General features: G+C 33.4%; 1 protein-coding gene across 1 annotated transcript in view; it reads left to right on the top strand.

The window, feature by feature from the left end:
• Nucleotides 1–13,338, top strand: part of CNTNAP2 (contactin associated protein 2) — a 1,976,042-nt gene that overhangs the window by 742,826 nt on the left and 1,219,878 nt on the right. The window contains exon 8 of the mRNA XM_078153085.1: nucleotides 4,099–4,248. Coding sequence (XP_078009211.1) covers nucleotides 4,099–4,248 — 150 coding nt within the window. The remainder of the gene's footprint in view (nucleotides 1–4,098; nucleotides 4,249–13,338) is intronic.

The following is a 13,338-nucleotide window of genomic DNA, read 5'->3' as shown; positions in this document are numbered from 1 at the left end:
AGAAAGAAACAAGACCTCAAAGAAGTGGGTTTTGAAGCTGCTGAAGTGGTTTTTAGAACAATTTGATAGGGGCAGCTAGGTGGCACAGTGGATAGACCACCAGCCCTGAAGTCAGGAGGACCTTAGTTCAAATCTGGCCTCAGACCAAACACTTGACAATTACTAGCTATGTGACCCTGGGCAAGTCACTCAACCCCAATTACCTAAAAACTAAAAAAAAAAAAAATTAAAAATAAAGAAATAAAACAATTGGATAATTCTTTACATTTAAATTCATTAAGTTTTGACTCCTGTTGCTCTACTTAACTCAATGACTTAAAAGTTTTGATAAAATCTTAGATATAGAGCTGCACTAAAATGTTAAAATTATGTAGTCTACTCTACTTCATCTTACAGATAAGCAAAGTGAGCTTCAGAATAAATGAACTTCTTTGAGATCACACAGGTAATAAGCGAGAAAGACCAGATTCATACCTAGGGCCTCTAACTCTAAATGCGGTACTCTTTTTGTATTAATTTTAAAATATTAAAATAAAACTGTAATGTAAAAAAAGAATAATTCAAAATGCAAACTATGGTTTAATAGTTGTATATACAATTTAGAAATTGTTTTATCCCAATTTTATAGATGGAATAACTGAAATGAAGAGAGTCTTAGTAAATTACCCATGTTCAAACAGCTAGAAAGTGGTTTGTTGTTATTGTTGTTCAGTTGTGTCTGACTCTTCTGACTCCATTTGGAGTTTTCTTGGCAATAATATTGGAGTAGATGGCCATTTCCTTCTCCATCTCAATTTACAGATGAGGAAACTGAGGCAAACAAGATTAAGTGACTTTCCCAGGTTCACATAGCTAATAAGTGTCTGAGGCCAGATAAAATTCAGGTCTTTCTGACTCCAGGCTATATGCTCTATCCACTGCACCACCTGGCTGTCCTAGAAAGTGGTAGAGCTCTGATGTTTATAGTGTTCTGATTTATCAATATAATGTCTCACTATACCATACTTCAATTGTATTATAATTTGGTTTTTTTATTTGATTACTTGGCATTTAGTTTTTTTGTTACTGTGCTACCTGAAATAAAAGTTAGATAGGTTTTGTCATGATCATTTTTTATAGAAATAGACCTCTTTTTAGTTCAGAACAAAATATATTACTCTGAATATAAATTTTATTTTGTTGCAAACAATGGTTTCTTTTTAAATATTTTTGGTAATGTTTTCTGCTAACTGATATTTAAGATAGAAAGACTCCAACTGTTGGAGATGACTTAAAAGACCCTGCCAGTGGCATTATATCATATTAGATGGGTATTAAAGTTTAAGAGTAGAGTTTCATTACAATATGATCCTTGGGGCCTACTCTACAGGGCTGTTTTTTTTTTTTTGTAACTAGTTTTGTCCAATAATTTCATTTCATAGAATGATATTTCAAAATCTTTCCCTTCTGAGGAGATTGTGTGGCTATCTATAAGATAGAATTTTATGTTCCTGGCAGGGCCCAAAATTAAATCACATTTTATCTGAAAGGAAAAAAGAAAGTCTCCATTTCCTTTATGGTTTGAAAGTCAGTCTTTAGAAGCAGTCCTTTAGTAAACAGTAGTGTTTTCCCAAGTAATAGGAGACTAATTTAGTGATATAGAAGTTTAAAACTAATCCACAAAGATAATCATGGAATCTCAGAATTAGAATTCTGTACATGTTAAAACACTTTACAAAAAAGTATTCCAGGTGCAGGCTTCTATACTATATCATACCTCTACATAGATTTGGGGTCAGAACTTGCTGATTTGAGTTCTAAATCCAATAGTTTTTGTCCAGTTGACAATTTGAGTATCCTCCTTGACCTTCAGTTTTAGCAGATATGAAATGGAAATAATACTACTTGTACAATCATTTTCTTGTTTGTTTGTTTCTTTTGCTTTTCTTTACATGTCCACTTCTTAGCACTGTGTCTGGTATAGAGTAAGTGCTTAATAAACTTGTTCACTAAGTGATGAAAGTGATTTAATTTTCTTCTGCAAGGAACATAAAATTCTATAGATAAATAAAAAGCTCTTATAATATTAAAAGTAAACTATTATTATTCTTTGAATTTATTTTATCTATTGTCAACTTTTTACTCATAAAACCTACTCTTCTTTTTCCTTTCTTTTTATTTTATTTTTTTTTTTAGGCAATTGGTGTTAAATGACTTGCCTAGGGTCACACAGCTATGAAACCTGTTCTTTTCCCTCACTGGTTTCTCCTGCCATTTTACCACTTCTACTTCAACAAGTCCTCCTAATTACAACTGATAATTTCTTAGAAGGAATATAAAGAACCATGTACACATAATCCCTGAAGAACTTATTTCACCTTGTCTTCAACTGGGCTTCCATTGCCACTTGGCAAATGCTTTGCTGATCTCTGATTGATTACCATCCATGCTTTCCTAATACCTATTACAAACAAACACATCGTGCTTCTACCGGGTTTTGTGTTGTTGTTAAGGCTTTTCCCTTATATCTAGATGTCCTCACCAGTTCCTCAATTTTTTTTAGTTCAATTACACAGAATTTGGTTCTTAAAAATGTAACGTGTTTTAAAAAATAATTTTAGATATTTTCTTTCAATCTAGTACCTTGAGAATATTTGCCGACATGCAACCTGAGGTTATTAAGTAATGACTGCTAGAGGTTATTGCTAGAAAAGTGAAATGGTCTATTTACTAGAAATATTAGTTTCCCCTTTCATTTTATATTTCTGATTTAATTATAAAGGAAATAAAGAAAACTAATGATAATAATAATAATAAAGATATACCGTAATAAAGGAAACAAACTGCAATAACTTAGAATACTGATTTATTATATGAGTATATGTTTAAATGACAAAATATATCCATCATGATTAATTTTAATCATATGTCATTATAATGTCAGTAAATATTGGTTGACATTTCACTAATCTTTGTCTTCTAAGCTCAAGAGAATTTCTGCTCGAAGTTCATTTCTGTTTTACTTATACTCTCATTTACCCTGAAGGTTTAATTTATATTATATATGCCAAATACTGCCTAAAATATAGATTTAGCAGAATCAAGGTTTTTAACTTTAACATCCACTTTTAAAATACTCTAAATCATTGTTGCTTAGAGAAATGTAAATTAAAACACCTCTGATGTACCACCTCACACCTATCAGATTGGCTAATATGACAGAAAATGAAAATAATAAATATTGAAGGGGATGTGGAAAAACTGGAACATTAATGCATTGTTGGTGCAGTTGTGAACTTATCCAACCATTCTGAAGAGCAATTTGGAGCTATGCCCAAAAGGCCATAAAACTATAGACCCTTTCACTTAGCAATGCCACTACTAGGTCTATATCCCAAAGAGAGAAAAGGGGTAGTATGTGTGTTGGGGGTGGGAAGGACTCATTTGTACAAAAATATTTATAGCCACTCTTTGTGGTGAAAAAGAATTGGAAATTAAAGAGATGCCTATCAATTGTAGAATTGCTGAGTATATGATTATAAGGGAATATTACTATTATATGAGAAATGATGAACAGGATTGTAGAAAAACCTGGAAAGTCTTGTAAGAACTGATGCAAAGCGAAATGAGCAGAAACAAGAATACTGTCTACAGTAATAGTGATATTATATGATGATCACTTGTGAATGACTTAGCTATTCTCAACAATTCAGTTATCCAGACAATTCCAAAGGACTCATGATGAAAAATGCTATCCACACACAGAGGAAAAACTGATGGAATTTGAATGAGATCAAAGCCTACTAGTTTTCATTTTCTGTTTTTTTTTTACTTTGGGTCTAGGTTTTTCTGTTAAAAAACTGTAATATAACATTCTAAGTAAAGATACTATCTCTTTTTTTAAAAATTTTACCATTATCATTTTACTCTTTGTTACACTCAACAAATGCGAACAAAATATGAAGTACATATGCATATGAAAGCTTAAAAATCTGAACCATTGTGTTTTATTAGAAAATAAGTTACTTTATATACTTTAACAAAATAGTAACTAAGAAAGTATTTTCTTAACAAAATATCTAAAAATATTATTTTCTTTTTCTTTCATTTTGCTGCTAGGTTCTGGCCTAAACGATGGACAATGGCATGAAGTTCGTTTCCTAGCCAAGGAAAATTTCGCTGTTCTCACCATTGATGGTGATGAAGCATCAGCAGTTCGAACTAACAGCCCTCTTCAAGTTAAAACAGGGGAAAAGTATTTCTTAGGAGGTAAAAAAATTAGCTTGTTTTTATCTAATTATTTAACCCATTGCCAAATGCAACATTTCATTGAATCATCGAGGAGTTATTTGAATGGTGTTTCATCATACCTGTTGTTATCTGTCAACCAGATGGTAATAGGGAACAGATTTTTTTTCTCTAAAATTTCATATAGATGAGACAGCTTAATAATTTTTAAAAGTCCTATGTTCTTTGATAGTGGGCCTGTTTGGATATTTCTCATACTAATTTTTAAAATAAATTGTGACTCATTCTGGACAGAGTAGATTTTTGCTATCCTCAAGGTGTTTAATACTTTGTTACAAGTCTTCTATGTCATTCCAACTAATAACGCGGCCTTTGTTGCACCTTGAGGGGCTTAGTCCTGTGATGGACTTACTTTATACCAAATTATATAAAGACTGTTTCTCTAGAGCCACATTCTGGCATATTTTCTATTTTGGGAAAGTAATCCTTTCAGCACCTGTAATATGTCTAAGGAAAACTTTCATTAGATTTCTGGAAATACTTACTTTCATTGGCCCATTAGATGTTTCTCATACTCTTTATCACATAACTTGAGTCTTAAACATGAAGAATCAAGTAAAAATTATCATTGTATACCTTTTAGCAGAAAGATAGATTTTCTGCTTAAATAGGAGAGAAATAAGCATTTCTTTTTCTATCACAGCAGGCTGTTACTTCATTCCCCTGTGAAAATAGTTGATCTGGCACGATTATGCTCATGCCATGTTATACTTGCTGCAGTAGTATTGTTAATCAAACAAGGTAAAATCATCTTTAGTACTGAGACACCATACGGGCAGTATAAAATTACGTGAAATACTAGCATTTCATCAGACTGGCAGTTGAACATTAAATGAATTTGGCTCTTACTTAGGTTACTGTCTCAAAGACCATTGTGATTTCTGTTTGCTGGCAAGAAACATCTTAAAAGCATTAAAATATTATTTACAAAGAATGCCCCTCTATGTAGGAGAGCTTGGTCTTTTGATCTGGATATAGAAGCAGTAGGGATTTTTATTTTTTAAATGTGTCTACCAGTTATGACTGATTTGACCATATACTTATATACATAACCATTCAGGTACACTTGGATTAAGACTGAGAATCTGACAACACTTTTGATAATGGTCATGTCTCATATTCATTTTTAAATATCTTTAGTTATATTTCATTTACTGAATTTGAATCAGGTAAGAGGGAGAAGTGGTCCTGATGAAATGGGAATCCCATACAGTCATTCCTTTCCATCTTTATTTTAGTTTATGTGGATGCCAGGATAGATCAACTCAAGTACCAATGATGGGAAAGAGATGGCCAGATTTTTAGGAGAGCTATTATCTTCTCAAGACTACTATAGCTTTTCTGGAGCTCCTTCACTCTGAATCAAATTCTTTAGCCTTTTGAAAATCCCAGACTTTACTGAACCCATTAAACTTTTGGCAAACCCAAGATGAACTTATATTCTGCCTTTACCTAAGACAAGATCCTGTGTCACACTGTATCCCACATGTGATAGTCTCACATACTATAGATAGCTATAGCTATTTATGTAAAATGTCTAAATCAAGCCAAAGCCACTGAATAAATAGCCAAATATTGACATGCTCCATGCAGAGCAGGGTGATAGTTTTCACTGCAGCAGCATCATGCTCATTTTTCTACAACTCTTTATTGGTTGTTTCCATTATCTTTGCCCTTCCTTGGGAACAAAATCATAATGCTGCTGAGATCATCCATCTCTTTCCCTTGCTACTACTGTGAATTCAGAGTTGCCCACACTGTATCTATAGGATTGCAAAGAAACAGCTTGAGAAGGAATTAACTTTTGCCTATATATTTCCTCGTGTATGAACAAGATGTTCTCTGTGAAGTGTTTCATCAAAACATTTAATCTTGCCATCTAGAAGAAAAGATTCTGCCCAAATCATCCTAGATATAAGATTAGCCATTGCTGATCCACATAATATTTATATTTTATGGCAATTTTAACTTTTCAAGATATATGTACATTAATAACCTCACTATATCTTCCCATCAACAAGGAATGTGTTAACTTCCTATTTTACAATTAACATAGTGATATAATGCCAGGAGCTCTGGATTTGGGGCTCAAAAATTCTCTTATGCTCACTAAATATGACCTTAGCAAGTCACATGACCTCAGTTTCCTCATCTGTAAAAATTGATATAATAATACCTAGATTGGCTTTCACAAGATTGTTGTGAGGTCCAGATGAGATCTACAAAGCTTTAACTACAACATAAATAATAATTACTGTTAAGTTGAAGTTCAGAGTTGAAGTAGCTCATCCAAAATTATCTGTTTTGTAGATTTGGCATGAGCTTTTCAATCACAAGAGAGCTACAGAGATTTCTATAAGATTTGTGCCAGCTCTGTGCTGTTTAATTGCTGTATCATTGTCTTGAATGAAAGCATCAATGCCATGCTTATCAAATCTGAAGATGATATAAAGTTGGAAAGAATGACTAACAAATTGTATGACAGGATAAAATAGTAGGTCAAATCTAATAAGGTGAAATTTAAGAATGATAACTGTGAAATTTTACCTTCAGGTTCAGAAAATCAGCCTCATAAGTATCTGGGCCTGGAATGTCTAGTCAATAGTTCCTTGGGAAAAGTTCTGTATGAGATTTTAGTGTACTATAAGTTCAATAAATCAACCAAGTGCATGGTAACCAAGAAAGCTAATTTAATCTTAGTCACCATTGAGAGGCATGGTTTCTAGCATCATGGAAGGTATACTCTCACTGTATTCTATCTTGGTAAGACTGTATTTGTTGTGCATTGTTCTGTTCTCTATATCATGTGGTAGGAAAGATGATGATAATAAGCCAAAAGGAACTCAAAGGAGTGCATTCAAGATGGCAAAAGGCCTCAAGATCCTGTCATGGAAAGTGGTTGAAGGAAGTAAGGATGTTTGAGGGAGACTAGGGAAATGATGTTTATTTAAGTATTTGAGAGTTTGTCCCATGGAGGAAAGATTATATTTGTTGTACTGCTTCCAAACTTTAACAAAGGATTTATAGCTGCTCTAGTGTGGGATAGACTGCTTTAGGAAGTAGTGTTTTGTCATTACTGGAGGTCTTCAAGTAAAGAGTGGACAGTAATTTATTGAATATGTCAAAATTGGATTTTATACAGATTTGGATTGGGCTCTATGTCCTTTCTAAATCTGAAATCTTTCTAAATATAAATCATGTCCCTTCTAATTCTAAGATTTCATCATCTTCTATATTATATCTTTTGTTCCCATTTGTTGATTGTATACTCACATGGGTTATATTCTCCACTTTACTTATGGTAAGCACACATCTCTCTAATGTCCTATAGATCAACTACAATTTTTATTCCTAACATATTGTGATCTTTTATAATTTTCAGCCATGTTGCATCATTGAAATGTTATGTCTGATTAAAGAGATAGATTTTTGCTCCAGGGATATTTGAGATTATTGAAACCAATAACCAATATTCCAAAAGCAATCTATTATATTTTGTTTTTTGTTATACAACTTAGCATACAGATCACTGTCTTTCTTTAGTATATGAAAGAAATATATTTATTGTACTAGCTTAAGATGCTAATCATTTGATTGTGCATCCTATCCTGGATAATAGATGCTCATTTGTTCACTTTTTTTTTGTTTTCCTCTGTAGACTGTGAGGTCTAACTCTTATGTGGCTGTGGATCTCAAATAGAAGGCTCTGAGGCCTGATGCAATCATTACTAAAAAAAAAAAACAAAAAATAGATATAATTTGAAACCTCTCTCATACATTCTTAGCAATTATTATTTATTACTTAATCTACCCCTGGTTTGCTCCAGGGTTGGGGGAAACCCATTTTATTTTTATTTTTAAGGTTTTTGTAATCATCTTAAATTAATCCTCTCAAGGCATGACTTTAGAACTTCAGAACAGGTTAGTGTTCAAAGTACCTGCTGCTTCTTCTCGTGTCCCTCAGTGCCCATAGTTTTTTCTTTAACTCTACTCCAAGTATGCTAATTACCTATAAGCTCATAGTTATCAATAAAAGCACAGCCTTACCATCCTTTGTATTTTCTTCTTTCATTTGAATAATTTGGTATTCAAAGCCCTAGATTAGTCAGTAACTTGTCTCTGGCTTCACTTATAGTTAAAGTCCCAATCCATCACACCTAAAGGTCATATATCTTTCCCCAGGAAGGAATTCTATCTCCTATAATTTCTGCTATGCTTAGACCTTTGTTTGACTTTCCAGATCATCCTCCTTTATGTCTAAATAGGTTGGTTTTTTTTTTTAGTTTTTCTACCTGAATAGAAACTAAAAGGGGAAGATCAACAGCCTCAAAATCAGACCCCTCCACAGTAGTGTTAACCAAGCTTTCATAGCTTCATTCAGTGATAATTACAATTTGTCTTTTTTTAAGGATGCTTTAGGATTTACAATGCACTTTCTTAGCAGCAAATCTATGAGGTAGATTGTGCAATTAATACTATCTCTCTTTGATAAAATGAGGAAAATGAATCTCTGAAAGGTTTCATGACTTGCCCACAATCACTTGGAAAATAAATATGAAGTGGGACTTCAACCCAGTTTTTTTGACTCCAAGGTCAGAACAGCCAAGCTTGATCTAGGTAGCATCTTCCCAACAGAAACTGCCTGCTGTTGGACATTTCATTATTGACTTATATATCATACACGTTGGCTTTGTGTAGCATAAACCCCATGGAGAATACTTTGGTGGTAGGCCCTTTTATGTGCCATATGTGATATCCTGGGAGGTAGGCCCCTTACGGAGAAAACGTATCTAAGACTTTCTAGTGGGCTAAATGTTCTGGCTCAGTGCTGAATGACTTCGCACTTTGGGATGAGGAAGGAATCTACTTTCTGGTCACTAAAGGAGAAAAATCTGCCCACTCAGTAAATGCTAAAAAGAAGTGATTCCCTTCACTTATTCTCTCCTTCCTTTCTCTAATCAAATGTGTAGCATATAACTCCCTTTCTTGGACTACCCATTGCAAAGAGGCCAAGGTGTTTCCAATTATGATGCTTATATAAATTATTAAAAGTATTCATGGAAAAATTAAGGTAATTATTATTATATTCACTAAGTAACTACTCTTCAGATATAACTTCATTCAAATTAGAGTAAAAATGACAAGTGTTAATAAGAGAATTTGACCCTACATCTGGGCCAAACAGTGACAACTCCACAACAAAGATAAAATTCAGTCTATTCTGACTTTTTAACACCCTCCCTGACTTTACAACAGAGCCCAATAACATAGGATAACTTGTAAACATTTACCTTATGTAAATATGGCTTAAAGATTGATCAGGCAAGTAATGAAGAAACATTTTCAAATAGTTTACTATTATTTTAAACCTTGCTGCATTTAATGGGTGAAACTTCATTAAGATATACATTGAAACAACAACATTAAGGAAATGGAAGGAGTACATTTCTTTCAGGTTGCATGCAATTGTATAGGTACTGTCCTCTGTGAAGGGCAAGACATGTTCATTGTTAGAAAAGATAATAAAAATGAATTTTATGAACCAGCAGAATTGTAGGCTAAGTTGTTAAAAATGTGACATAAGTGAGATTTCTTTAAGCATAAAAGAAAGATCATTGAACTTGATAAATGAATGTTTTTATTTAAGTACAAAAAACAATTTGGAAATTTTCCTAGCTGGTGAAATATGTAGAAGCTTAAATATGTTCATATTCCAAAAATGTAAAAGATCCTCCTGTGATTTGAAAATTAGTAAGATATTGAACTATTAGAAAGGGACCATATTGATACATAAGAGTTGAATACAACATACACACACACACACACACACACACACACACACACACACACACACACACGCATTCGTCTAATATCCCACAGTTATTTTACTTCCTGGAAATAATGGACAATTAAAAAAACACTTTTTCAGATTCTGTCTCCTTTGAAGTCACTTTCTGTTACTTGTTTTGTACCTCCAGTTTATTATGTAAAACACTTTATTTCCCCCAGTGTAATGTAAGCTCCTTAAGGGCAGGGACTATTTAATTTTTGTCTTTGTGTCCCAAGTACCTAGTATAGTGTATTACACTGTAACAACTAGTGTAGTGACTACAATAACTGTTAGTTAATTTTTTAATTGAATTCAAATTTACTAAAGCAAGTTTTCAAAATTATCTAAATATTGTGATTATACTAACAAACATGAGCTTTAAGATTTTTCAGAGGTTTCATCTCTCTATAACACTGCACTACCTCTCATCGTGTGCTAACATTCAGCTCTCATATGTACACAAATACAATTATGAAAACTCTAGTGGCTTGTCATGCAAAACAAAAGCAGTTTTATTTATCTAACTGTATATGGTTTTGAACAGATTTTTTTCTCTGTTCTATGCCATTGTTAAAATGTCCTTCACTGGACTACCTCACTTGCCTTAACATCTCATGATTTCTAACCCTCTCCCTGTGCTTCTCTCAAGTAAAACCACTCAAAATTCCCTATGTATGCCCATTTCATTATCAAGTCAGCTATTGTTAAAGTGATTCCATAAAATTGGAATGTTCTTTACTGGGGCATTCCAAGAAACTGGAACATGGTTTTGAACCCTGCCAAACTCTAAGAGTTTAGAATCTGTTGTGGATATTGGTAGGTACACATGAAATAACATAAACTAGAAATATTCAATACTGAACAAATCCACTCTGATAAAAGTAATTGTATTTATTTTTAATGATCTGAAACTCAAGTCAAGTGTTTTTATTAAATGCCTACTATGTGCCAGGCACTATGCAAAGTAAGAGAAATACAAAGAAAGGCAGAAAATATTCCCTGCCCTCTAGGAGTTCAAAATTGATGGGGACTACAACATTCAAACAATTATGTAAAAAGAAGATAGATACAATTGGAATAAGGAAATGCTCTTGGCATCTCTGGATGAAGAATAAAATAAGCTCTTCTCTGATATCCCTGGGGAGGCTTTGTGGAAGAGGAAACAACAGAAGCTGTATAAATAATGGAAGAAGGAGATCTTGATAAGAATGAGGATTCCAGTTTTGTGGAATCACTTTAGCAATAGCTGGCTTGAGAAGGAAGTGAGCATACATAAGGGATTTTGATTGGTTCTACCAGAGACAAACATAGGGGGAGGGTTAGAAATAAGGAGAAGACCAGGAAACTAAGGTTGTCCAGTAAAGGGTATTTTAACAAAGGTGTAGAGTCTTAGTTTTCTGATATATGATGTGATAAAAGTAGCCTTAAAGTGAAATATAAATATAAGTATTCAAGTTCCTTGATGGCAGAGACAATGTCATTTTTAAGATTGTATTCCCAGGACATTGCATAGTGCCTTATACATAGAAGATAATTAGTAAATATTTACAGTTATTATTCTTATTAGTATTAATGCTATTATAATGCAAGAAAAATAAAATGTTCAGTGTTTAAGGTAACAATGCATAAAGTATAAAGGGGTAAAAAAAACCCAGCTATTTCGAGTTTGCTTTTACCTCAATATACCTTATCAGGGGAATCATAAAATATATATGGAAATCAGTGTTATAAATCATGTTACAGAAATGTACTCTTTCTTAAGAATAGATTTGAATCCTGTTATAGCTTCTTCTTCTATGAGTTCTGTATTCATATGGATGTCATGTTAAGAACTGGCCTCATCTGCTGTTTGGAAGGTAAAGGAGTGAATATGATAGAAAATATTATGCTTTAAATCTTAGTAATAGATGTCAGATAAATAATCACAGAAAGAGAGAGAGAGAGAGAGAGAGAGAGAGAGAGAGAGAGAGAGGAGGGAGAGGATTGGTTTCTAAGCTGTTCTCAACATGCAATGATGGACTTAATCTAATGAAATTAAATTTAAGATGAATAAATATAAGGCCTTCCCCTTGCATTCAAGTGTACCTCTATAGGACTCAAGAATCATTACCAGTTAACATTGTTAACTAGCCATAGACCTCAGTATTTTAAGGGCCTACAGGTTAAAAAAATGCAAGGGAATGCTTTGTTTGTTTGTTAGCATTTGTTTAATTTAATTATTGAAATTCCTTGAGGTAGATATTTCCCATTATGAATACTCACATCACTGATAAGGATTACACATTCATCTCTAAGTTTTTTAAGAGTTGAAAGGGTCTTAGAAGCTGTTGAGTTTCATCTTTTCATTTTATTTTTTAACATATACTACTACATATAGTTTGGGGCTCCAAGAAGTTGAGAACCTTGTCTATGGTTACACAGCTCAGAGCTAAGACTTAATCCAGGGCTCTCTGAATCTAAAGTTAGCCCTCTTTACTTTATGTATCACTGTCTCAAATATAACCCTACACTAGATTATTTTAAAAAAAAAGTTATCTAGAATGAGAGAACTGATGTATCTGCCATCCTGGTCTGACCATATTTGGAATGCTGGAGTTTGGTTTTGTTTCTTGTTTTGTTTTTTGTTTCTGTTTTTTTAAGGCAATTGGGGTTAAATGACTTGCCCAGGGTTACACAGCTAGCAAGTGTCAAGTGTTTGGCCTGAGGCTGGATTTGAACTCAGGTCCTCCTGACTTCAGGGCTAGTGCTCTATCCACTGTGCCACCTAGCTGCCCCTGGAATGTTGTTTTTAACCTCAATGCCAAATCTTAAGAAATGAAAATTGTCAGGACCTACCTTGCTTCTGTGTATTTTTATCCCTAGCTCCAAGCATTGTACCTGGAATATAAGTGCTTAATATAAATGTTCTATCAATCTCTATCTATCAATCTGTTGGTCTATCCCTACCTATCCATCCATTTATCTATCAATATATTTATCATCTGTCTCTCTCCATCCACCCATTTCTTTATCTGTCAGTCCATCCATCCGTCCATGTATTTATTGAACAGTAAAGAGAAGTTGGATAATCAAAGAGGGTGAAAATGTCTCAGGCAGCATGAATTGTTTGGTCTTGTCCAGGATATCAAGTAGAGACCTGGAGACAGGCAAAATAGGATAAAAGCTTAGCAATCATAGGACAGGGTGGTTCCAAGTGGAAGAATCCAAGGCTTTGATGGTGA

The sequence above is a fragment of the Phascolarctos cinereus genome, unplaced genomic scaffold (genome assembly GCF_003287225.1).
Source record: "Phascolarctos cinereus isolate Bilbo 61053 unplaced genomic scaffold, phaCin_HiC Scaffold_1;HRSCAF=81, whole genome shotgun sequence".
NCBI lineage: Eukaryota > Metazoa > Chordata > Mammalia > Diprotodontia > Phascolarctidae > Phascolarctos > Phascolarctos cinereus.
Note: the sequence above shows the minus strand (reverse complement) of the source record. Positions and strands in the feature narration are given on the sequence as shown.